We start from the raw sequence: 25,754 nt of genomic DNA, 5'->3' as shown, positions 1-25,754 counted from the left end.
GTCAGAAACGAATGGAAAACTAGTAGTTTTCCGTGTACTAAAGATTAGTACAGTACGGTAATATAAAAAAATAGATTATCTGACTCCATCGATTCTGTTTAGAATATTTTTATATATATATTAATTAATTCAATTTAAGCAATAAACAAGATAGAAAAAAGGGTAGAAATTTAAAATTAATGGGAGATAGATTGTGAGGAACAAAGCCTAAAGAACATAGACCTAACAATTGTGCAGATCACAATTGGCTATTTTAATTTACATTTTTAAAATAAATAGCAAAATTCTAAAGATGCACAAGAGATAAATTTGGATGAACAAAGTCTATCAGAAAAAATGGGATGCGGAGAGATGCGGAGCAATAAGAAGCTGAGGAGGTAAGAAATTTAGTTTAAAAAAATGTTAAAATATAAATTTTAAAACGATATTGTTACTAAACGAGTGATATTATAAGGAAAGACATAAAAATGGTTTAAAATAATAAAAACAGAGAAGATACATTGCAAGCGTAAGATGCGATCTACTTGTTGAGGAACAAAATATATGCATTATTAAACTAAGAATTTCAATTCAATAAAATTGAACGTTGTAACGTGTAACTTGAAGTTGTAAAAAACACATCATTTTTAGAAAAAATTTATATTAAATTCTGAACTGACCTCTCTTTTACGCTTTTTATCAGTTGAAAAATGCGCTTCAATCGTTGTGGCTGAAGAACTTTGAATACTACCTTCTCACCATCTTCTTTGATATTGATTTTATATCCAAAAGTAGTTTGAAACCAATTTTGCCAACTTAACTATAATGCCAATGGATAGGAATATAAATTATCTCTTAATTTCAATTATTTTTTTAAAAGCGATATAGAAAATTAGAATAAAAAAGCTAAATTACTCCAGGAAATTCTTCTTCCATCTTGCTTAAAGTTATATCTTCTTTAGTAGAATCGAGAACTTGTTTAGTGATCTATCGATAATTAAATATATTTAATTTCTGCATACTCAAAAAAAAATTAAATTTTTAAAAGTAATTTTAAAGTTATTTAAAGGATTAAATTATTTAAATTTGATAATATTTAACCTCTTTCATATTATCTTCGTTCAGTCCCGTGTCATTAAAGTATTGATATTTGTAGCAGTTCCTCCTCTCACGATACTCATCCAGGAAGTAATCAGATACATTACCATTAAATTCACTATCAAGTATATCTTTAATATACGATAATTAATATGCTACATTAATCAGTCATCATTTATTAAATATAATGACATACCTTGAATGCTAAATATCGAGTAGATAGCTTGAGCAGTTAAAGTCCCAATACTACTATATTTAGCAAATCTAATTGNAAAAGCTAAATTACTCCAGGAAATTCTTCTTCCATCTTGCTTAAAGTTATATCTTCTTTAGTAGAATCGAGAACTTGTTTAGTGATCTATCGATAATTAAATATATTTAATTTCTGCATACTCAAAAAAAAATTAAATTTTTAAAAGTAATTTTAAAGAAAACTCTACATTAGCCAAACTAGTTTCGAAATCTATGAGATCCGCAGCATCTTTTCTAGCAGCATCGGGCTGAACACCCATCTGCACCAAGGAGTTGAATATGAATTTGTGATAGATGCTCTTCTCGTCCATTTGCAATGATGGATTAGTTATGGATGAATTAAAATAATAATCTTCTTTCAACTGAGTCATCTTTTCATCCGACTGTAATGATAAATCTTAAGAAAATTGAAATTTTAAGCCATGCAATGTGGATGATAAAATCACTTACAGGGTATAGAGATATTACAATTTCTGAGGATTGGTTTCCGATTGTCGTTTCAAAGAACGGATTCCTTCCGTGAGCTGATAGAACACCTAATTTTACATTAAAATTCGGATTTCTTCCAGGATCGGATATGGGCCAATCACCCAAACCCGAATTTCTAATTAACTTTACTACTTCATCACGTGTACTATCGAATCCTGTAAAGTTTATAATTGTAGAATTAGGTTAAGTACAGTATATTTGTGCGTATAACCCGCAAAGAATTGGTAGAACGAAAATAAAATCTTTGCATAACCCGCACACACGCACACCTACGAGAGATATATTTATTTCATAGGCGGGTGATTTTGAACCGGAATATTGCCCGCCCTATCGCATAACCCGCAGCCATTTTAAAGTGCATTTCAAATACATATAACTTGAGGGTTATACACACAAAAATATGGATAGTCGACAATTTTATCGCTTGTAAAATTGTACTTTTAGCCTTACTTTTATTGATACAGGAATAATAAAATTTCTTCGCTAGTTTCAAATTAGGATCTTCAGTCTCTTCGGGAGTTTCAAGTAGATCTAAAAAGTTAATAAATTTAAGTGTTTATTAGCTAAATTAGTTACTATTACGCAAAATTTCTTTTTAGAAAATGTTAAAATTAAACACGAAACTTACTTTTTATAGAAAGAAAAATGCCATCCTGAATATCATCCAAGGAATTATGAAGACTATTCTCGTCTCGTAGACTGTGATGATTTTTGTACGAACCACAAGCAAATTGATAAAAATCTTGACAGGGTTTAGACGTTAAATCGAGGTTATCGTATAGAAAAGCGGCTATAATAACATAAAAACATAATCAAAATTCCTTTCTTATCGTCAAAAAATTCTTCTAAAATCGAGTACTTACTTTGCTTTATGCACGCTTGACTCGTACAGACTTTTGGTGTTTTATTTCTGTTATCTACTGAAAAATATATATAAATTTTATAAATTTAATTAAAAAATCTCATAATTATTTATAATGAAAACTTACATAATGAATGAAGACTGACAATTATTATGATAATGAGAATTAAGAACAATGCTGCTACAGCTACTAACAGGATCTTCTCCAATAGACTTCTTCTAGTCCATATCGTGAAATTTCTAAAATTTATTAAATAAAAATTATTTAAAAGAATTAAAATGTAGACTTTTCTTTAAAATAACGTGTTTAAAATCCGAAAATACTAGTATTTTATCGGAATATTTCGAACAATTCCGTAACAAGGTCATTTTCTAGTTTGATAATTAACATTAATGGAGTAAGTAGATACGATGTAGAATCGTAATATTGGCCAATGTAAATCCATAAATTACATTTTGTAAGAAATTTGAGTGTAGAAACTCATTTAACAGAGAGCACACGTGGGGTTTTTTAGTATCTTTAATTAATGAAGTACTTAACAAGTTCACCAGCTGTTTAAATTGGAAGTAATTAAAACTCTCTACAGTAAAGACGTATTAAAAAAACATATAAATAAATATTATTTAGTTTACTTTAATTATGTTTAAGGTAGATAACGTTAAGAATAATTTATTAACAGTAAATTTCGTTAAGAATTATCTTCGATACGACCCTAACCTGAGTGTCAGGGTCAAAATATTGGCAACGTGATGTGGGTTAATTAGTGCAAGGACTAAGATATCCTTTATATGGAGTAAAGGGAAATTTATAGATTTAATTATGCTTTTTTTATATAAAATAATTGCAGTAATTAATGATATAAACTGTCTTTTATTATCTAACATTAAAAAAAATTAAATTTTTCTAGTGTTAAAGCATTAAAAAATGAATTTTTATTTTTGTGTTAACTTCGCAAGAATATTGCTCTTTATTTATTAAAATAAATGTATTTTTAAAATAAATTATAATTAAAATAAATTGTTCTTGAGATTTTAAGTTAGTTTGTAATTAAATATTTAAAACAAACTCGACTAGAATGATTTTAAGTCGTAAGAATGTAAGCCAGAACACAACTAGTGAGCGTGTAATTAAAATTACTATGGAGAATGTACAGTAGCTTCGAGTTTAGTGTTGAATTTGTACGTAAAATATAAAAGCTAACTCTAACATAATTTATATACAGGATGGCCCAAAAGTCGTTTAACCATTCCATAATTGAATTACAATTAATTAGCGTATTTTTATTACGTTTCCTCGTTGTTCTAAACTCACTTTATGTGTACCTGGAACACAGATAGAGTGCTTATTGTACAGTACAGTACCTGTCGTTCTTTCTCTAAAGATGTCATACCACACACTACACAAAAAGCCTGGGCACATTACAATTGAATAGAAACACATACATCATAATACAGAAAGCCATTATATTGAATACATGCCATATTGTTAGGAAATTCTTGAATACAGACACACACACTGACACATTTATTAAATTTTTGGTTACTATGTCTTGATTCTGGTCTCGCATAGCACACAGCTACCGGTGTCAACCGAGTATAACCCACTACACCCAGCACAATAATAATTTTTTGTGTATAAAATTATATAAAATAAAAGAAAAAAAATAATTTATTAAACCCAAAGTTCTATTTATTCGATATTTTATTGATAGTAAAAGTATTCGAAGTGAATGAAAATGATGTGTGAGAATTTGATAAAGTTTAATTGATCATTTAGTTGAGTTTTTGTTAAAGATAATTTAAAAATTATCTTCAAGGTTAAGACAAGAAAAAATTATCCTTCGTTACTTCTACGGAAATAGTTTTTTCCTCTTATTTTAATCCTCTAAGAACACTCTCTAAGAGCACAAACCTGTAAGAACATCCTCTAAAAACACTTTCTAAGAACAAAGATCCTGTAAGAACACGTGTTCTTAGAAGGTTTGTGATGTTATTTATAACAATAAAAATGCTTGTAATTAGCATTGTTATTCACTAAAACTGCTATAACAATAACGCACTGAATATGCTGCTACAGCGAACGATACAGTGCTACTGTTATGTTAACAATATTCTGATCGTATTATGACAGTAACAATGAGAAAATGTATACATTTTTTAAGCTGAAAGTTCTTACGTACAGCAACATCATACTTATACTCAACACAATAATTTGTCTTGTTTAATGTTAATTACTGTATACCGATCGTAAGTAACTTCGTTACGTTTAACATCTATTGACTATGTATAAGTTAGTTTTTTTTTATAATAGCATTAATTGAGTTATGTAAATTATACAATGAAGCACCAGTTGTCTTTAGTTTAAGCTAGAATATAATTAAAGGATGCTTCTGTTTTTGACTTTTTAACGAAAACCCATACGATAATAAATTTTTAAAGAATTTTCCAACGTCAAAGCCAATTTTCATGTTTTTAAATGGTCAAAAAATCAGTTAACCGTGCTTAGAACATCATTTTTTTTTAATTTCTCTCACAAAATCGGTGCAAACGTAACTCAGAAAATACGCTTGAATTTAATTTAGGTAATTAATTGAAGTGTGGGCTTAATAGTTGTTAACGTGAGACGATCGGTATAGGAACCAAACAACTGTCTTCGCTAATCATTACACGGTATTCATATTTTGGTACTGTATATTATATTATTAGAGTAATCAAAATGTTGCCAGAAATATGGGTTTGATTTCCATCTGGAGCGAGAATGAATCAGATATATTTGCAATGACATAAAATAAACGATTTGCATTATTTTCAGAATGCTAATTCTACATTTGGATTTACTACATACTATAATAAGAGCACTTTCCTACAACATATAAGAGACCCTTCCTCCTTCAGTAAATAATAATGGGCAATATGTATAAAATGTCTTTGAGAATAGATCGAGGCTCTTGTAATATAAAGCCCTAAACTGTAACTTGTTTACCTTAAATATAATTACGGTTCGGTTATTAATTATTTAAAAATTTTTGATAGGAATTAATTAAAACCGTTAAAAACTTATAAATATTCTTTTATTTTAATACGATTAAATAATTTACCCCGGAAAACGTAAATACAGTAAATAAATCTTTTTTCCTCCGATTTAATTGGTATTTTTAAATTTAAATCTTCAAATCAAATACCTCAATTGTTTAAAAGTTCGTTATTTTTAACAATAAATAAAATTTCCGTTACGTCAAAAAGAAATATACATACTTTTCCTTTACTCTAATACGTTGATTTAAATTTAAACTTACCAATAAACAATTATTACAGCAAAATGTACGTTTTTTTTCATACACGATATTATTTTTAAAAGCCTTAACTTATTCTATAGAATAAATAAATGAATAAAGGAATAATACCTTTTCTTTACTTCTTTCTCTCCTCCGTTATACTTAGTTTTCTCCATATCGAGCATTTAATTATAAAATTAAGGGGAAAAAAGTAAATGCAAATAGTTGTACAATTCTTGTCACACTAACTAAAATCTGAAGAGGAAAGAATTATATCGAGGAAGTTAACCTGATGACTGAGGATGTTGCGATGATTACCGAAGTCACAACTTCGATTCTCTAAGTCCATCCGTCCGTTCACACTACGTAATGATACTTAGCGCGTCACTGCGCATATACTGCATCACATGGAGGTTTGTTCGACTTAAATTACTTACAAAGAATGAAAATTCATTGGTTAATCGCCATTTATTCATATACTTTTTACAAGGTGTAATAACCCATTTAGATCTCATTCTAGTCAATTATAATCTAAAATAAGCTTTAAAAAACCATCAGATTTGATTAATAATTGATTAAAAATAGTTATATTTGTATTTTAAAATATCAAAATTAATGTCCTACACGTGTGTATATATATATATATAGCATAATTTATAGCATAAATTTATGGTTTAAATGCTTAATTTATTTCGTTAATAAGTAGATTTGTATAATTAATGTTAAAATAAGTATATATCATTATTAATTCTGGGAATTTTGTGTAAAAATTTTTAACTTGTGACCTATAAACTTAATAGCCAATTTAATTAACTTTTTTTATAAACACAGTAACATCATTCTTCCAAGTTTGTTAGATTGATAAAGAATGAAATATGTTTTCCAAACTATCGATATCTTTAACTCATTACATGTTATTTTTGGTTAGATATTCGGTTTTAAATGGTTATCAGTAAAGATTTTTTCCTTGAAAACTTACAAATCTTCATTAAAAGATTCAAAAAAATCTACGATAATTAAAGATCTAATAGTGGATAACGTATATTTTGACTTGTTTGACGTTTCTTCTTAAATTTAATATCCGAGATATTCAATATATAAAGTCTAATGTAAAATTATGTTGTATACACATGCACGTTGTGTAACAACATAAACAGATCCACAAGTAAATTTTAAAGGCAATTATCCATTTAAAAATGCCAGACAATCAAAGATAATATTGTGAGAACCGAAATGTTTATCCAGATGCCATCAATCATGATTACTTCACGTCATTCATTCTCTTAGTATTAGATAATATCGTTAATAAACAAATAGAATTTTTAAATTAATTCTTTATTTTTTTATAAAAATATATATATACAAATCTTTTAAAAGTTCGTTATTTTAAACAATAAATAAAACCTCTGTTACGTCAAGAAAAGAAATATACATATTTTTCTCTAATTTGTTAATTCAAATTTAAATCAACCAATAATTAATTATTACAACAAAAACGTTTGTTTTACTTCTCTCTAATTTGTTAATTTAAATTTAAATTAACCAATAAAATTCGTATTATTCTTCAGTACGTATCATTATTATTATTTTTTTAAATTTATTTTTTAGCGCGTTATTTTATTGTTCCAATTACAAATAATATTTTAACTGCTGACACTTTAAACACGTGGAAAATAGCTGGATGCAGGAAACGATAGTAAACACAACTATGTGGAACACAATTTAATTTGATTAAGTCCTCTCTTTTATTTTATTTATACTATAATAATAGCTATCATTAAAGTAAAAAGCTTCAACATAAAATTAAATCGAGTAATAAAAAATATTCACTTTAAAGTATTCAATATAGTCTATATATATATTTTATAAATTTAATTAAAAGTTTTGAAGCTTAATTAATTTAAAAAATTTAGAATTTTTCTATTATATAAAATATATTATTTTAAAGTTTATAATTTGGTATTTTCAATTAATGATAGAATTTTACTTTAAAGTGGATAGATAATGAATTAAAATTACAGTATCGGCCCAAAATTCAGTTAACTCGAACCGCTTCAATAAAATCACGAATTCAAAACCTCTCTATTTAAAAAAATATTTCTTCTGTTAACTGACTATTGGGCCAGCTTGTAAATTAAATAAAATTTAAAAATATTTTTTAATGTTTATATACTTGTACCTTATACAAAAAAAAAAAAATACGTAAATATTAAACAAATAAAACGCAAAACTATTTTAAAAGTTACTTTTATTTCTTGTAATCCAAAATATTCCTATGTATTACAAAATTTAAATATTTACAATAAAAAAATGATATAATTAATGTTATTATTATTAAAAAAATCATTGTGATAAAAACCAAGATTAAATTTGAAAATTAAAAATTTCCGTTACAACTAGAAATGAAATATACATATTTTTACTCCGTTCTAATTCGTCAATTTGAATTTAAAATTAACCAATAATCGATTATTATAGCAAAAAAAAAAAAAAATTCGTTTTATCACACACACATCGGTTCTGATTGATCGATTGATTTTGTATTATTTTCTTTTATTCTTTGCAATATTTAAATATCTTCTAAGAACTTTTTATCTTCCTCTCGTTCATTTATACAAGAATTATTTATAAATGTTGAGATCAAAATATTTTAAATATCACCAAAAAAAAAAATTTAAATTATTTCCACATTTCACATTTATCTTTCCTGTTCATGGCTGAAGTTTCGGAACAAGAAAACACTTCCGAAAATATTTCGTTGTTCGATAACGCATTATTCACTCTAATTTATATAAAAATTTATATAATTAATTTATATAAAAAAATAATATTAAAAAAAATTCTACAACATTTACCTATACTTTGCTTGAACATATTTGCCTTTCGTCCAATCAGTTTGATTAGATACTTCGCAATAAGTCTGAAATAAATATATAAATATAAGTGTTATTTATTGTATTAAAAAAAATTAGTAATTTTTATAGTTTTATAACAGTTTTAAATATACACCTGAGCGTATTGTATAAAGAACAATTGCTGAGCGTTATAATCCAAGTTTGGTAATTTAAGCTCCTCATCCATATCTCTCTGGTATAACTTTGATAAAAATAAAATAATTTATTAAAATATTTTATAATTTAATTTTTATATAAAAAATAAAACATTTTGTAAATTAAATACAAGCAATAACTTACTCCAAGAGCAGCTTTTAAAGCGATGTTATCACGTATGATAGCTTCTACAGCGTTACGTATATCATCCTAAAAATAATATAAAATATTAAAATATTAATTTTAAAGTTATTTAAAGGATTAAATTATTTAAATTTGATAATATTTAACCTCTTTCATATTATCTTCGTTCAGTCCCGTGTCATTAAAGTATTGATATTTGTAGCAGTTCCTCCTCTCACGATACTCATCCAGGAAGTAATCAGATACATTACCATTAAATTCACTATCAAGTATATCTTTAATATACGATAATTAATATGCTACATTAATCAGTCATCATTTATTAAATATAATGACATACCTTGAATGCTAAATATCGAGTAGATAGCTTGAGCAGTTAAAGTCCCAATACTACTATATTTAGCAAATCTAATTGGTTAAAAATGTTTTTAAAGTAATTAATAATATGTTTATATTTAATTAATTTAATAGAAATTAAATAAAAATATTAAAAATTTATAGTTAAACTCACTTAAAATAATCGGGAATGAAGTAAGGAAAACGAAGAGCTCCCATAGGCAAAACTGTAACGTTTAAAATATTTATTTATTTATTTTATAATATTAATTTAGTAAATATAATCGAAAGTCTAATGATGACCACCTCTAAACAGCGGGCATCTTAAAGATACAAATGAAATCTTTCTTACCTAAGACATTATCATCAGGATAATATTTGATTTCACTACTGATTGGAGGTGTTGTGATAAACCAACTAAAAAGAAAAAAAAAACAATTTAAAAAACTGAATTTTTTAGAATTTTTATGTATACCAGTAGACCCCCTATAACACTGTAGATAATTCTGTGTTATATGAATTCCATGTTGTACGAGTCATTTAGATTTTACAATTACGTGAGCCGTTCACATCCTGGCACATGTATTTGTAAAATCTAAGTGACTCGTACAATATGGAATTCATATAACATGGAATTATCTACATTGTTATGGGGGTCTACTGTAATTTACACATTTAAAAAAATGAAAAATTTTATTCATTTTTTTCAAACTGACTTTTCTTCAATTCTCGGTTCATTCATGGATTGTTTCCTGGTAATGTTCTCTTCATTTTGAAGAATGGTCGAAACAATAGGATTGTCCGTTTTAATCTGGGATTATTTTTGTAATTTTAAAATATTTTAAAATATTAAAATAAATTTAATGAATTTTTAGGTATAAATATAAAAGAAATTCTTACTTTTATATAAAGATCTTTGACTTTATGACGATCCGTTAACCAATCTGGACCACCGATAGCAATTTTTAATTCTTCTAACTAAAAAACATTTACAAAAAATATAGTAATTAAAGTAATTTTACATGAAGTAGAAAGGGTAGTCCAAAAGTCAGTTAACCGAATAGAATTTAACAAATTAAATATGAAATTTTGATTATTAATATTTAAAAAATAAATAAATTTGTTAATGTCCTTCATTTTGAATCAAAGCTACAATAGATAATAACTGAAAATTTAAATAAATATCTACCTTTACACGAATATTTTCCGCAACATCTTCATCTAACCAATCTTGATAACGAAGTACATTATGATAAATTTCTACCGTAGCCTGTGCTAAAGCTTTGATCTACGAAAAATAAAATCACATGATTACAATCATTGTATGTCAAATATTCTTCATATTTAAAATATCCTAAAAAATTTACCTCCTTCTCTCCATCTTCTTCGTATTCTGTCTTCCTATACAATGTACCCAGAGCCATGCCAAAGATATGATTGGTGATGTGGATACACTGCTTCCATTTTTCTATAAAATATCTTGGATAGTCGAAGATATTGTTACCTTTATTCATATCTTTAATGAGAGCCATAAAAGATCTTCTAAAAGGGGTACTGATTAGAGGAAGAAATCTCATGATGTGTCTCCAAATGACATAATCTGTGGCCACGCTATCGTTCAGAAATTTGCAAAATACTTCCGCACTGTACGATGGACAATTATCGTTAACGAAGACATATTCGGGTCTTGTGTTGGATGCGTATATGTTTACAATTTTATGAGCCAGGTTTTGCTGTAATAAGATTTAACAATGTAATGACAATTGTAATAACAATGTAATGAAATTGCATTTTTCTGAGTTTAAACGATTTCATTGCAGTTTATTAGAATGAAAAAAGAACAGATAATAATAGAAATTGTTCTTCAGTAAAAAGGATTTCGTCTAAACAGCTTCCATCACTTTTTATTGCTTGCAATGAGAGTGCTCTCAATGCAAACTTCAAGAAGGATATTTCTCCAGTCTTAAATAAGTTTAAAATACTAAATATCATTCACGAATTTATCTCAATTATATCAGATATACAAGGTATGTATAGCAATACAAAAAATTTACCTTCTTCTTGTCAACGTCACACGAATCTTTATAATCGTCATCACACGATACTTCAGAAAGCGACTAAAATTGATCAACAAAGGTATAAGAGTATAATTGATGAAAATTTTAAAAAGTAATGCGAATATTTAATGATCTTACTGTGGCAAGACGTGCTTCAAAATCAATCATTTTTTCTGCTAAATCTTTTACGGAAGTCTTTTCGTTTCCTTGTATGGCTTTTGTGGCACGTATCATTTCTTGGTAGGAAGTTCTAGAATTATGATACTGAGTCATAGATCTATCACAATAAACTTCTTCTTTCAATTGCGTAAGTTTATCTTCTGGCTAAAATCACATTTTAGAAATCACAAATTATTAAATTGTTTTAATAATCCTTTTGCATAAGACGGTAGATTAATCACTCGCCTTTGGTTTGCTGTAAATCACAAGGTACTTCTTCTTATCCTTTTCGATAACAACATCAAAAAATGGATTACTTCCTAGCGTTGTTATTTTAGCAAATAATTTCTCAAGATCGTATTTATCCGCATTTGAAAGAATGGCATCAGATAGCTCTTTTATATCTTTGAAGCTTTCCACTTCTGAAAAAAAATTATAATTTGATATTTTTATAGCTTCAATAAAAATTAGTATTTTAAATAATAGATTAACTCAGATTCTTAAGACACAAACTTAGTCAAAAAATCCAATTATAAAAATGTCCCACTAGAGATTACAAAATCATAATTATGAAAGACAAAATCAGCTGAATATAAGGATCTTTAATTATTCTTCTCGGAATGGGGTCATACAGACGGCTATTTTGAAATATATGATTAATAAATTCATATTTAGTACGATAGGATTTGTAGTAAATGAGGATTGCAGTGTAATTAGTAACCGAGTATACATCAAACGTGTTCTGCTAGAAAATATTTGGGAATATTAATGCCTATATGCTCGAAAGATTGTGTGGTCAGAAGTTGTTCGGATGAAAAATACCACTCAGAAGACTTGTCTGTCATAATAGTAATACAATAAGCAATGGATATTGTATACCGACGTATTGTAAAATATAGTAAATAATATAAACTTCCTAAAAATTTCATTTCCTTTCGTGTAAATCGAGTTATTTAATTTAAGAAAATTACTAGGCAAAGCACTAGGCTCAAAGTTGATACTGTAATTAAATAAAATTTTGTTATGGCTAAATAATGGCGTGTTATTTAATTAAAAATTATAGTATCTTTAATAGGGCTTGAAAAACAATCCGGTAATTTAGTATTGAGTTTGATTCCAGATAATAATAAACAAATAAATGATCAATTAATACTGGTTATAGGTTGATCATTTGTTTATACTGACCATTTCAAGGATGGAAATGAATTAATCTGTATTCTATTTTTGTTGAATTGTGAAAACATATTCATTTTTTGCATGGGTTTTTAAAAGTAAATTGACTTTAATTTGATAACAATATATGTACTGTACAGGGTAGAAACTTGTAACTTTGGCCTCACCCAACTGCCTAATTAGAAACTGTGTAAACGAGCTAAAATATTCATCAAACAGACTTAATTCTTTATTTAATTTATCTTTAAAATATTTAATAAAATGAAATACTTACTTGAGCTACACTTGGAATAAAATTCTCTAGCCTTTATAAACTCTCTTCCTTTTATCGATTTATGATTTTCTAAATGATCTAGACAATAAATAAATAAATAAATAAATTAGTGCAAGAATATGTAAATTTATTTATTTATTTATTTCGAAATAAAGCCTTAAAAATTTAAAATTACATCTTATGAGCCTGTAAACTTCATCTTCTACATCATTAGCAACTGTATGAATCTTCACGATTTCGTTAGTAACGTGAATTTTACCGTAATGTCCGCAGGCAAATTGATAAAAATCCTTGCAAGGATCCACGGAATCATTCATTCTTTCTCTAATATAATTCACTTTAAAATAAAAAAAAAATAAATTTCATTTTATTGTATCCTCAAAGCTATATATATATAAATGAATATATACTAACCTTGCTTTAAACAATTGGCAGTTATGCAAACGTCTTCCATACCAGAACGGCCTTTATAATTATAATTTAATAATTTGCATATTTAATTAACTATATATATATATATAATTTTTATAAGGATAAAATCACTTACCGCATCCATAAACAAGAGCTAAAACTAAACATATAAATATAATAAATAATAAGCTGGACAGAATGATAAGGCATTGTTCTAACTTAGTTTTTTTCTNAATTTTTATATATTTATAAATACAGCAGTTTTTATACCGTTAGTTCTGTTGCTATCGTGTATAACGCGCACGAATAATTGTAAACATTTCATTGTTTTTTTTTTGTTTTTATTTAATTTCTTTTTAAAATATTTTTTAAAGGGAAGTCAGAAAGAATTATATATATTATAAAATTCCGGTTGGTGTCTAAGATCAATTGGAGTAATGTCTCATACATGACCTTGTTGACAATTATTCTCAATCGTTGTCGTTCTCACGTCTTACATCATGCGGGACAAGACATTCAGCACACTTACTGATATTTAAATTCTTCGATAATTAAAACTTTAATTAGAATTAATTATGCGTATTTTAATATTAATTTTCTATATTTTCTAATTGCCTTTTTTTTTTTTGTTATTTTTCGATTTTTTGGGGGGTCAAATAGTTAGAAAATTTCTTGGATATATATTTCTGCACGTTTCAGAGACGTGCCTTTTTATGCTATTTAATCAAATTTATATTCAAGAATAGAATCCAAGTGATATTAAGTGAATCTTAAGTAGTTAAAACCATTTAAACTGTGAAGTGTGAAGAGTTTTGCGGTTATATAATCCTATTTTTATTCAATGAATTTCTTAACTCACACGTGCCTGAAGAAATGTTAATATTTTAAGTATACTTTAAGCTTGTTTGTATTTTTTTTCATGATAAAAAGGAATAAATTTATGACTTTTATGATCGTTTTATTCATTTAGTATTTCATAAATAAGGTTTTATGGGGAGCTACGTATGTTTTTATAACGTTATATCTATGAGAGGAACCGATAGAAGAAAGCTAGTATTGAGCTAGTATTTACGCAGAATTCGTGTTATAAATTACATAAAAAGCATAAAAAATGATATTAAATTATGTTAAATCAATAAAACTAGTAAAAAAGTTTAGCATAAACTTACTTAATATGCAAGAGCAACTGCGACAACTTCATGCACTCCATAGTTTTGGAGGTGAATCCAAAAGGGTTCAATGTAGTGTTTACTCCATACGACTGACGTAGAGGAGGAGGAAGATGACTGCACAGATGACAAACTACGTCATTTAGTGTCGCTTCTATCGTTCTTGCATCACATATATAAGTTCTACCAATGTCAATCTCATTCAGTAGGAATAGAATGCATATTAGATTGTGACGTCAATGAAAACCATTCCTTAGAAATATTTCTATTTTTATAACAATTAACGAATGAAGTCTTTTAATTGAGAAATTAATATAACCTAATTTAATTACTAATCTACTGCTATTTATGCATACTTGATGGTAATTTATTTAAAATATGAAAAATCGAAAAGACTTTCGAATTCTAAATTGCTCGCTACAGCCTTTCATATATATAATTACATATCATTTTCTCTTGGATTATTTCTCGGAATACGAAAAAAGAAAATGTTATTAACCAAATTATAACATTTCGAAACTATTAAGAAATATATTAATAACAATTATATTATGACGTCAATGAAAGAAAGTCTACTTTATGTATAAAAATCCAAGACATAAACAACTTCAGACAGATTTTCATAATATAAATAAATTGTTAAATTGTAATATTGAAATTTGATGTTGAGCAATAACAGATTGTTATTTGTATAATTTGATTAATTATACATCTGTTATTTTATTTTATTTATTTTTAATTTATTAATTAGTTTTTATTCCATAACTTTTGTTACTTTTTCCAAAAGTTTATTTATTAACAAATCAGTTTAATTTATTCCAGAATTTTGATATTGACAAACTTTTTATCATATATTAATCAATTTCCCGTTTTTAATTGTTAATTTTTCTAGAATTTTTTGATATTGACAATTAAATATTAATCAATTTCTCTTTTGTACTGTAATTGTTAATTTTTCTAGAATTTTTTGATATTGACAAATTGTTACTGGTTATTAATCTATTTCATTATTTAACTGTCAATTCTTCTAGAAATAACTGGAAACGTTGTTGCTAAACTTTTCCGGTATTCTTTATTTGTTTTCATCTCTAATAATTGCTTCAGTTATCTTTAAGTCTTCAGACTGGTTCGGGAGGTATTAAGAAGGTCATACATCTCGAATCAATGGTCCGATTTTCCTGAAAATTTCTCGAAATATTTTCTTCTAATACGCAAACCTCCTCGCAAAATCTCATAACATTTTGACAAAGGGCACAGGAGTTATTAAGCTTTAAATTAGGCGATAAAAATCGTACCCCTCATACAACAACATCCATACATACAGAAAAACCCCAACGTTTCGAGGTTCACTGAGTCCAGAACTGGGGGAAAGTCATTGTATTCACCGCCTGCCATACTTTCCCTCTGTTACGTAACAGCTGGGAAAGTAATATTGACAAGTTATTATTATTTATTAATCCAATTCGTTATTTACTTGTAATTGTTAATATATATATATATATATTTCTAGAATTTAATTATTATCAATTTTAATTTATTCTAGAAGTTAATTATTATCTGTAAGTTATTAATTAATTTCATTGTTTAATTATTAACAGAATGCTATTCATAATTAATATCATTTAATTGTTAATTTAATTTATAATTTTATTTCTTAATTGAGCAGTTAAATGAAATTAAATATTGCAAGCTCTTTTCTTGTAGTAACAATTTAAAGGAATTTATATACTTGTTTCTATTATTTTTATTTGAAATTTTTATCTATAAATTCTAGAATTTATCATTTAATTGGATCAAATATTAGGAATATATTTATATTATTTTTTATTTTTATAAATTATAATTTATATCATAATAAATTAATTAAACTCTAACTAATGTGCACTATTGTTCCATTAAATTGCTGAATTTAGATATAAATTAACAGTATCCATAGATATTATCACAACGAATTTACCTCGTGTTAAATTTCTCAAGAAAATTATCTTTCGTAGTGTTTTATCAGTATAATTTTCAATATATAATCGAAATTCTTCATTATTTTTTCTCTTTTTTTTACTTAAAAGAAGAACAATACCTTATATTTAAAGTAAGTATACCTTACGGGATTTTCACAATAAAACAGGGTGGAGCATAAATCAGTTAACCAAGATGAAGACAAACTCTGACATTTAATTAACTGACTTTTGAGCCACCCTGTAGATAAAGATATATAATTTTTCTTCAATAAATTTTGCAGAATGAAAGTCTCGACATTGTTTTTAGTGGCAATTTCCTGCATTGCTGTGTAAGTAGTATATATATTTTTTCTATAAAGTTTTCTACAATATTATCAAGAAATTAACGTGAGTAAACGGTATTATATGATAGATCTTACGCTCTGGATTGTCCGGATTGTGATAAATCTAAATGTTCTCCTCACGGTGTTTGTCGAGTTGGAGTAGTAACGGACGTTTGCGGATGTTGTGACGTTTGTGCTAAGGTATGTATAATAAACACTACATTTGTGGGATTATTATACAAGTTTTAATACTCATTTTCGTATAGAACGTTGGAGAAGAATGTGGAGGTCCTTGGAACGTTTTCGGTCTATGCGGTTCTAAACTGGTATGCTTTAAGAAGCCACCTCCACCGGATGTGAAAGACCACGTGACTTGGTACTTCAACCAGAAAGGGCGATGCGTTACGTTTCTTTCCTTCTAAACGCAAAAATTCTGTAATTATAAATATCAGAAAGAATAAACGAAAAGTCTAATTAAAATTTGTGTAGGGAAGTGAATTATCTTTTAAAACTTACCTAATTTATTCTCAAATAAATGATAATTTCATTATTTTTCCTTAATTTTTGTCCATTAAGGGGAAAATAATATAGAAAAGAAGATACTTAGATATCTTTTCACGCCTTTTTTTCATTCTTAGTTAATTCCAATGGAAATTTAGAGCGTAATTATTAATATAAATTACAATAGTTGAATTATCACTGCGTGGGTGAGATACGTTCTCTCATCAGACGACTCGGATTGAAAGAACTGTCCTGGTAAGGGCGATCAACGAACTCTGATCATCTTAATTAATTTTGATAAAGAGAAAACTAGGAAAATTGTAGGATTAATGGGATAAGGCAACTCAACACGTATGCGATCTGCGCCCTGTTTAGGTGTTAGACACGTGAAGTAAACTGGAAAAGCCACTCTGTGAGGTGCGAACTCGGGACTAAGCGCTCAAGGGGTTTATCTATTCGGGCAATAGGAAAATAAAAAAGAAAAAAAATAACTACCAAGTCGTTGCTGGACTTTCCCTGCATTATTTATTTGTTTTCACCTCTAATAATAGCAACCATTACCTTTAAGTCTCGGGAGATTTTAAATGAGTAGGGTCATATTTCTCGAACCAATGAAGCGATTTTCCTGAAAATTTACAGAAATATTTTCCCATAATACAGAAACCTCCCCGCAAAATTTCAGAAAATTTAGACAAAAGACACAGGAGTTATTAAGCTTCAAATTGGGTAAAAAATATCGTGATTTTCTACACACACTAAAATCTATACATACAGAAAAACTTCTGACACTATTTCAGAAGGATGTAAACAAGTTAAAGGTAGATGAAATTCTTAATTTTTTGAATACTAACTTAACTAATCCCACATATATAACATATAATATCATTGGCTCCTTACTCAGCCGCTTGCAAAATAGATCCAATCAGTTAATTTGATACATTAAATATACGTAATTAAAATAATATTCAAAGTTATAATTTTTTCAATATCTCCGAAACACTACTCTATTGATAATTTAATATATATATATTTTAATGTTTATAGGATTTTATTTACATAACTATTGAGTAACCCTTTACAAATGAATGTCAAGTGTCTCCTGACGACATTTGACCTCGATTAATTTCCTAGATTTGTCTAGACGGCGAGAATTCTTCGATCTAAATCGCCAATTACCTAATTGAAATGGTGACGTCGACGAATCGAATCGGAATTTAAGAGAAGCGATAAAATAGTCGCGCCATCTGGTGTTATATAAAGAATTTATACGACAATAACTTTATATTTTTTTTAATATTTTAAAGAACGGTAATAAAATCTAATAATTATAAATATTGTGTTTCTTAACAAAATACAATTCGTTATTTCAATAATACAAGACTTATTTAACATATAATTTTTTTTTTTAGCCATGTAATTTGACGGGTAACTTTCTCAATTTTTCCGTCGAATGTCGCCGTAATCGGTGTTGAAATTTTAAAATATTTTTAAAAAATATTGAAAGTTTTTTACATTATTAACATGCTTATAATTAACTATTTATATGCAATTTTTAATAAGATTTTAATAATAAATAACTTAAAAAAATTAGAATTAATAAAAAATGTAAATTGTTGGCAGAAGCGAAAGTTTTAGAAAAAAAAAAATTGAAGATAATCACTTATTTTCTGTACACAATTTGTAATATTGCTAACTGGGAAAACTTTTAAGTATAGCTGAACCCTAATCGAATGTTACCAACGCGAAGAAAACCCTAAAAACTCCATGCGGCCAGTTTGTTGGTCACACAAATTCGTGGATTCGTAAGAGAAAGGGGACCAGATTAACTATATATAAACTCGTTTTTTCTGCCACAAGTCATGTTATTTCAATTCGAAAATTTTACCCCAGAACGAAGTTGGCTACATAACCGGCATAACTGTTAAACGTAGCAATTAAACTTAGGGATGTATAGCAAACAAACAAACAAACACACACATATATATAGGCCTATAATGTATTAAGGAATTTGTGTCTTTATTTATTCAAACATTTATTTTCAGTTTTGCCGTATAATTTTTAGGACAGACAAACAAACTGGCGCGTTATTTTTACCAATTTAAGTCTACCTTTCCGTTAAGTTTTCGAACAATTGAACATTAAGCGAATAATTTTATATTTTTAAAAAATATTTTATTAATATTTTAGTAGAAGATAAAATATCAAAACTGAAAAAAACGAGCAATAATTTTTTTTATTATAAAACAAGATAAATTAAATTATTCTATTATTTAATAATAAATTAATTTTTATTAACAAATTTATAAATAAATGAAAAAACCCCTCTATCTTAAATAGACATATTGTAATTTTCTCATAGTTTAACCTTGATAAAATAATCGGTAAATGCTTGTCGAGTATAAAAGTAGCCATCTTTCTTAGTTTCTTTTCTTAATTCCTCTTGGCCTAAAGCATGGATAGATTTTTATCCATTAGAATTATAACTTCTATTGTCACGCAATATTTATTAGAATACAGAATGAAGTCTTCGATGCTCTTATTGGTTCTGGCGTGCTGTATCATTACGTAAGTAGTGTTATAATTTAATATATGCATTTATTTACTGGTTTAGAAAGATTTTAAATAAATAATTTAATAAATAAATCAAGAACATACGCCCTGGATTGTCCTCCGTGTGACAAATCTGCCTGTCAACCTCACGGAAGATGCGTTGCCGGAGTGGTTAAAGACGTTTGTGGTTGTTGTGACGTGTGTGCAAAGGTGCGTAACTCTATATAAAAAAATGTGATTACATGTAAAAGTGGATAAATGCTTCTAAATATTATTTTTTAAATTTTTATTGCAGAAAATTGGCGAAGAATGTGGAGGACCCGACGATATGTATGGCAAATGTGCAAGTTGGATGGCGTGTATCAGGAGGCCACTCCCTCCTCCTGAAAACGTCGACATTAAAATTTGGCATAAAAATCAGAAAGGAAAATGTTTTCCCTTAGATAATAAGTAATTGTAAATAATCTTTGAATAAACTACACATGATTCAATCGATAAGGTCTATTTATCATACTGTGAATGAAAATTCATTTATTGTTTAGGGAAAAGACCCACAAAAAATTGAACCATCAATCCACAGATTGTGGATGAAGATGAAGAGGATTCTTTTCTAATTCAATCGAAGAAGTGAGGATTTCTAATTTAATAATTTAATATAGTTGTAAGCTTCTTGTCTCTAATAAATTAAATAAAATAATTATATCAAATAAGCAATTGGGGAAGATATAATAGGCTTACCAAGCTGCAATGGAGCCAATTAATCGAGATTACATCAAGAAAAGGAAACAAAATTTATTAATGGGATGTATTTCGGTATTCACTAGGTTCTCTGCAGCCAATACTACATAAATACAGATACAATTGTTGCACGTATCTGACAAAAGTAATTTATAATAATAATTATTGTTTCTAGAGTCAGAAAAATAAAATGGTTAAATTCGTCTGCGTTAAAAACTTAAATATTAATAAAGTAAACATTAATTAATATTTTGTTAGACACTAGTATTTGTCAAGGTCCATAAACGCAAGGTCTAGATACGATACCGTGATCTATGGCGGCAGTCGCCATATTGTGTCTTTTGTGTTCGTGTATACGGCATTTCTAGAGCGAATTTGGTTATTTGTTTTTTTCCCATCTCAATTAGTTGAATTTCTTTTTATCTATTTTTAAAAAAATGATTTGGTATTCGACACCGAATTGTAAAAATTCTTCAGCCAAAGGTGTAAGATTGTTCCGTTTTTCCGCAAATAGATCCAGGAGAGTGATGATTTAAGAGTTAATTATTGTAACGATTTTTGCTCGAATTTAACCATTGACAGCTTTTTATTTTAAAACCCATTTAATTAATTATATGTCACAGTACCTCTAAAATGAAAAGACATTCTATTTAAAATTATATGGCTCGAACTCCAAGGAACGTGTAGTTTACTGCACGCCATAGCATGAAATCTAAACTGTGACCTTGGAACTAAGGACCCAATATGGCGGCTCCCTAGCACATTTCAGTTGAATGTGCTGTCCTTTTGGCAATTATCCACGGTTTGCTGGAATTTACTTATAATTACAAATTGTACAGTACTTTCAATTGGGACAGTTTGCAGAATGAAAAATTCATTGATATTCTTATTGGCTCTGGCCTGCGTAAACTTAATATATGCATTTATTTACTGGTTTAGAATGATTTTAATTAAATAAATAATTTAATATATAAATCATGAACGTACGCATGGATTGTCTTCCGTGCCAAATATCTGTCAACCTCACAGAACATGCGATGTTGGAGTAGTTAAGAACGTTTGTAATATTAAAATATGATTATGTATGTTTAAAAATGCTAGTTAACGTTTCTAAATATTATATTCTTAATCATTACTGCAGAGATTAGGCGAAGATTGCGGAGGATCCAAGATAATTATGGCAAATGTGGAAGGTCAATGGTATGTGTCAGGCCGTACCTGTGTTTTACGCTATTCGGGGCCTACAAATAAAATATTGCATTACATCGCATAACATTTCTGTATATTATACGTATAAGTATTATATTATGTACAGTACAGTACATACATTTATACACAACACATCGTCTCAAAATTCGTTTTTTAATCATCAAATATCCAGAAATATTAAACGAGACATGCCAACACACACCCAAGAAATTGTTTTTCTGTTTTTCTTTACTCTTTGAATCATTCAGGGGCATGTCAAAACGTNTGGTCCTGTAAATCTTGCACGCCGCTTTCTCTTAAGACCTCCATTGTTAAGGAATACACTTCTTTCATCACCCGTGGTACCCGTGGTAAATGTGGTAGCCTACTAAAACGTAGTCAAAAACGCAAAAAACCGCATCTAAAATAGTACAATAGAAGCCGAGTTCTTCAAGGTAAGTCTTAATTCTCTCCCTCTCCCCAGTAGGGAGAATATCGAAAAATCCCTTCTTAGTGTGCGTTCTCGTGACATACCTTAACTGTGTACCAAATTTCAACTTTCAACTCTTAATCGTTTGGGCTCTGCACTTATTATTATTATTATTACATCTCGATTATATATATAGATTATTGTTTCTAGAATCAGAAAAATAAAACGGTTAAATTCGTCTGCGTTAAAAATTTAAATATACAGTAAATAGAGTAACCATACTAGTATTTGTCAAGGTCTATAAACACAAGGCCTGGACACGATACCGTGATTCATGGCGGCAGTCGCCATATTGGGTCTTTTGTGTTCGTGTGTACGTAGAGTTACCACCCGTCCGGTTTTCACCCGGACAGTCCGGGAATTGACTCACTGTCCGGGTGAACTATTAATTTTGTCCGAGAATTTGGTTATTTGTTTTTTTTTTTTCATTTCAATTAGTTGAATTTCTTGTTACCTATGCAAACACACACCCAATAAATTTTTTTCTGTTTTTCTTTACTCTTTGAATCGTTCAGGGGCGTGTCAAAACGTACGGATTCTGGTCAAATTTGATTATATAAAAATTTTATAAATAAAAAAATGCACTATCTTTAGTAAACATACTGTAATTTTCTCATAGTTTAACCTTGATAAAATTACTGATAAATACAGTATAAAAGTAGCCACGTGTCTTAGTTTCTTCTCTTAATTCTTCTACACACAAATAAAGCTCAGGTAAGTTTTACCTTCACCTAAAGTAACGTTGATCAGTCTACAAAATGAAGTCTTCGATTCTCTTATTGGTCCTGGCCTGCTGTATCATTGCGTAAGTATTGTTATAATTTAATTAATATACGCATTTATTTACTGGTTTAGAAAGATTTTTAAATAAATAATTTAATAAATAAATCAAGAACGTATGCCTTGGATTGTCCTTCGTGTGACAAATCTGCCTGTCAACCTCACGGAAGATGTGTTGCAGGAGTGGTTAAAGACGTTTGTGGCTGTTGTGACGTGTGTGCTAAGGTACGTAACTACATAAAAATGTGATTATATACGTTTAAAAATGTAAATTAACGTTTCTAAATATTATATTCTTGATTATTTCTGCAGACATTAGGCGAAGAATGCGGAGGACCCGACGATATTTATGGCAAATGTGCGAGTTGGATGGTGTGCGTCAGGCCATTCCCTCCTCCTAAAGATGTCGACTACAAAACTTGGCACAAAAGCCAGAAAGGAAAATGCCGTCATCTTATTTAATAATTAATTATCTTCAAATAATTGTAAATATTGTTTAAATAAAAGTGCAGACCTTCAATTAGTCTTATTATTATCATTTATCTGCGTACATGAATACGGTTTAATGTAAAAATATTCGAATTATTTAAGGTTGATAAATAAAATAAACCATTCATAATTTACACAATAATGATGGGGATGAGGTGCATTGGTCTTTGAATCGATGGAAGAAGCGACGATTCCCGAATTCTGATTAAGTGTAACTAATTATCGGGCTAAAATTTGAAAAAAATTGTAGACCTGTAAATTCCCACTGTCGTCCGTCCGTCTGTCTTTATTAATCTCGAGAACGTTAAAGGAAAACTGACGTACAGAGCAAGCCACTAGTCTACTAATTTGAGGTGGAGAAACTATTATCCTTTCTTTACCTCTGAAAATCTCAGAATATTCTTTCAATTAAATTTTAATTTGCATTAATAATTGTAATTTGACGAAGTGTAAAAATATCCATTAACTAATTCCCGATATCCTGGAGTGTCCGTTAATGGACGTTTCACTGTATTAAGAAATTTGCCACTTTATTGAAATATTTAACTTGAGTTTTGCCGTATAATTTTTATGACAGACAAACAAACTGGCACGTTATTTTTACCAATTTAAGTCTACCTTTCCGTTAAGTTTTCGAACAATTGAACATTAAGCAAATAATCTTATATTTTTTATAAATATTTTATTAATTTTTTAGTAGAAGATAAAATATTAATAGTGAAAAAACAAGCGATAATTTTTTTATTATAAAACAAGATAAATTATTCTACTTTTTAATAATGAATTAATTTTTATATAACAAATTTATAAGTAAAAAAAACCCCTCTATCCTAAATAGACATATTGTAATTTTCTCATAGTTTAACCTTGATAAAATAATCGGTAAATGCTTGTCGAGTATAAAAGTAGCCATCATTCTTAGTTTCTACACTTAATTCCTCTTGGCCTAAAGCGTGGATAGATTTTTATCCATTAGAATTATAACTTCTATTGTCACGTAATATTTATTAGAATACAGAATGAAATCTTCGATGCTTTTCTTAGCTCTTGCCTGCTGCATAATTGCGTATGTAAAGAGTTATTAATTAATATATACATTTAATTATTCGTTTACAGTGTTTTTAAATAAATAATTTAATAAATAAATCAAGAACGTACGCCCTGAATTGTCCTCTATATGACAAACCTGCGTGTCAACCTCACGGAAGATGTGCAGTTGGAGTGATTAAAGACGTTTGTGACTGCGGTGAAGTGTNTAATATATGCATTTATTTACTGGTTTAGAAAGATTTTAAATAAATAATTTAATAAATAAATCAAGAACGTACGCCCTGGATTGTCCTCCGTGTGACAAATCTGCCTGTCAACCTCACGGAAGATGTGCAGTTGGAGTGGTTAAAGACGTTTGTGGCTGCAGTGATGTGTGTGCAAAGATGCGTAACTCTATAAACATATAATTTTATATGTTTAAAGAGTTTTTAAATAAATAATTTAATAAATAAATCAAGAACGTACGCCCTGAATTGTCCCTCGTGTGACAAATCTGCCTGTCAACCTCACGGAAGATGTGCAGTTGGAGTGGTTAAAGACGTTTGTGGCTGCTGTGACGTGTGTGCTAAGGTCCCTAACTCTATAAAAATATAAATATATATGTTTGAAGATGTGAATAAACGTTTCTAAATATTATATTCTTTATTATTACTGTAGAGAATAGGCGAGGAATGCGGAGGACCCGACGATATTTATGGAAAATGTGCGAGATGGATGTTGTGCGTCGGGCCATTCCCTCCCCCTAAAGATGTCAAAGATACCGAAACTTGGTACTAAAACCAGAAAGGAAAGTGTAAGCCCCTCAGAGGTTAAATAATTCTGTTCATATAATTGTAATTTTTGTTTAAATAAAGTAAATATCTTTACAATTAGCCTCATTATTATCATTTATCTGCGTACATAAAGTACGGTATAAAGTAACAATACTCNGCATTTATTTACTGGTTTAGAAAGATTTT

At 28.2% G+C, this 25,754-nt stretch overlaps 5 protein-coding genes and 2 long non-coding RNA genes across 10 annotated transcripts in view; 4 read left to right on the top strand and 3 right to left on the bottom strand.

The window, feature by feature from the left end:
* The window catches only part of LOC111619867, a 4,813-nt gene extending 2,222 nt beyond the window's left edge, over positions 1-2,591 (top strand). The window contains exons 2-3 of the long non-coding RNA XR_002755834.1: positions 280-377; positions 2,456-2,591. This is a non-coding gene — a long non-coding RNA (uncharacterized LOC111619867). The remainder of the gene's footprint in view (positions 1-279; positions 378-2,455) is intronic.
* The window catches only part of LOC111619863 (endothelin-converting enzyme 1-like), a 12,772-nt gene extending 6,389 nt beyond the window's left edge, over positions 1-6,383 (bottom strand). Inside the window, exons 1-9 of one of the 3 annotated variants that reach the window (XM_023361688.1) lie at positions 6,085-6,383; positions 2,808-2,920; positions 2,682-2,735; positions 2,447-2,608; positions 2,269-2,349; positions 1,780-1,973; positions 1,518-1,712; positions 1,364-1,435; positions 660-799 (exon numbers count right to left, since the gene is read on the bottom strand). In XM_023361688.1, the coding sequence (XP_023217456.1) occupies positions 660-799; positions 1,364-1,435; positions 1,518-1,712; positions 1,780-1,973; positions 2,269-2,349; positions 2,447-2,608; positions 2,682-2,735; positions 2,808-2,920; positions 6,085-6,140 (1,067 nt within the window). In that variant the 5' untranslated portion in view covers positions 6,141-6,383. Of the gene's footprint in view, positions 1-659; positions 800-894; positions 967-1,363; positions 1,436-1,517; positions 1,713-1,779; positions 1,974-2,268; positions 2,350-2,446; positions 2,609-2,681; positions 2,739-2,807; positions 2,921-6,084 lie in introns of all 3 variants that reach the window. The other 2 variants (XM_023361687.1, XM_023361686.1) reach the window with 2 other exon arrangements.
* On the bottom strand, positions 1,082-1,345 carry LOC111619866. Its single transcript, XR_002755833.1, has 2 exons — positions 1,274-1,345; positions 1,082-1,208 (listed from the first exon to the last, which is right to left on the bottom strand). It is a non-coding gene; the product is annotated as an uncharacterized LOC111619866 (long non-coding RNA).
* A 2,000-nt stretch (positions 6,384-8,383) lies between the features above and the next one.
* Positions 8,384-13,788, bottom strand: LOC111619864 (endothelin-converting enzyme homolog). Its single transcript, XM_023361689.1, has 19 exons — positions 13,696-13,788; positions 13,563-13,613; positions 13,324-13,485; positions 13,149-13,226; positions 11,948-12,123; positions 11,681-11,866; positions 11,540-11,602; positions 10,853-11,218; positions 10,675-10,773; positions 10,386-10,463; positions 10,202-10,296; positions 9,838-9,902; positions 9,661-9,712; positions 9,490-9,557; positions 9,297-9,424; positions 9,150-9,215; positions 8,965-9,051; positions 8,811-8,875; positions 8,384-8,737 (listed from the first exon to the last, which is right to left on the bottom strand). The coding sequence occupies exons 2-19, from the start codon at positions 13,600-13,602 to the stop codon at positions 8,635-8,637; spliced, it is 1,977 nt and encodes a 658-aa protein (XP_023217457.1). The 5' UTR covers positions 13,603-13,613; positions 13,696-13,788; the 3' UTR covers positions 8,384-8,634.
* Positions 13,789-16,760: 2,972 nt separating this feature from the next.
* LOC111619865 (venom protein 302-like) lies at positions 16,761-17,489 on the top strand. The gene is made up of 4 exons (XM_023361690.1): positions 16,761-16,817; positions 16,968-17,015; positions 17,099-17,210; positions 17,276-17,489. Exons 2-4 carry the CDS (start codon positions 16,969-16,971, stop codon positions 17,429-17,431), a joined length of 315 nt encoding a protein of 104 aa, XP_023217458.1. The 5' UTR covers positions 16,761-16,817; position 16,968; the 3' UTR covers positions 17,432-17,489.
* Positions 17,490-19,902: 2,413 nt separating this feature from the next.
* On the top strand, positions 19,903-20,584 carry LOC111619834 (venom protein 302-like). The gene is made up of 3 exons (XM_023361651.1): positions 19,903-20,075; positions 20,159-20,270; positions 20,356-20,584. The coding sequence occupies exons 1-3, from the start codon at positions 19,963-19,965 to the stop codon at positions 20,512-20,514; spliced, it is 384 nt and encodes a 127-aa protein (XP_023217419.1). The 5' UTR covers positions 19,903-19,962; the 3' UTR covers positions 20,515-20,584.
* A 2,562-nt stretch (positions 20,585-23,146) lies between these two features.
* On the top strand, positions 23,147-25,597 carry LOC111619862 (venom protein 302-like). 2 transcript variants are annotated; one of them, XM_023361685.1, is made up of 3 exons: positions 23,147-23,281; positions 23,370-23,481; positions 25,453-25,597. In XM_023361685.1, the coding sequence occupies exons 1-3, from the start codon at positions 23,235-23,237 to the stop codon at positions 25,570-25,572; spliced, it is 279 nt and encodes a 92-aa protein (XP_023217453.1). In that variant the 5' UTR covers positions 23,147-23,234; the 3' UTR covers positions 25,573-25,597. The 2 variants fall into 2 exon arrangements, with proteins under 2 accessions (XP_023217453.1, XP_023217452.1); XM_023361684.1 differs by lacking the exon at positions 25,453-25,597 and adding an exon at positions 23,569-23,768 and having other exon boundaries at positions 23,151-23,281.
* Positions 25,598-25,754: the final 157 nt, after the last annotated feature.

The sequence above is a fragment of the Centruroides sculpturatus genome, unplaced genomic scaffold, assembly GCF_000671375.1.
Source record: "Centruroides sculpturatus isolate CEXI.00-Female unplaced genomic scaffold, Cexi_2.0 scaffold138, whole genome shotgun sequence".
Taxonomy (NCBI): Eukaryota; Metazoa; Arthropoda; class Arachnida; order Scorpiones; family Buthidae; genus Centruroides; species Centruroides sculpturatus.
Note: the sequence above shows the minus strand (reverse complement) of the source record. Positions and strands in the feature narration are given on the sequence as shown.

Excerpts from the sequence above, each read along its gene's own strand:
- LOC111619865 (XM_023361690.1), top strand. The coding sequence starts at position 16,969 with ATGAAAGTCTCGACATTGTTTTTAGTGGCAATTTCCTGCATTGCTGT. Across the intron at positions 17,016-17,098 it reads GCAATTTCCTGCATTGCTGT|ATCTTACGCTCTGGATTGTC; the intron begins GTAAGTAGTATA and ends ATTATATGATAG. Across the intron at positions 17,211-17,275 it reads GTTGTGACGTTTGTGCTAAG|AACGTTGGAGAAGAATGTGG; the intron begins GTATGTATAATA and ends ATTTTCGTATAG.
- LOC111619834 (XM_023361651.1), top strand. The coding sequence starts at position 19,963 with ATGGATAGATTTTTATCCATTAGAATTATAACTTCTATTGTCACGCAA. Across the intron at positions 20,076-20,158 it reads CTGGCGTGCTGTATCATTAC|AACATACGCCCTGGATTGTC; the intron begins GTAAGTAGTGTT and ends AAATAAATCAAG. Across the intron at positions 20,271-20,355 it reads GTTGTGACGTGTGTGCAAAG|AAAATTGGCGAAGAATGTGG; the intron begins GTGCGTAACTCT and ends TTTTTATTGCAG.
- LOC111619862 (XM_023361684.1), top strand. The coding sequence starts at position 23,235 with ATGAAGTCTTCGATTCTCTTATTGGTCCTGGCCTGCTGTATCATTGC. Across the intron at positions 23,282-23,369 it reads CTGGCCTGCTGTATCATTGC|AACGTATGCCTTGGATTGTC; the intron begins GTAAGTATTGTT and ends AAATAAATCAAG. Across the intron at positions 23,482-23,568 it reads GTTGTGACGTGTGTGCTAAG|ACATTAGGCGAAGAATGCGG; the intron begins GTACGTAACTAC and ends TTATTTCTGCAG.
- LOC111619864 (XM_023361689.1), bottom strand. The coding sequence starts at position 13,602 with ATGGAAGACGTTTGCATAACTGCCAATTGTTTAAAGCAAG. Across the intron at positions 11,867-11,947 it reads TGATTTACAGCAAACCAAAG|CCAGAAGATAAACTTACGCA; the intron begins GCGAGTGATTAA and ends ATGTGATTTTAG. Across the intron at positions 9,713-9,837 it reads TCCTGATGATAATGTCTTAG|TTTTGCCTATGGGAGCTCTT; the intron begins GTAAGAAAGATT and ends TAAACGTTACAG.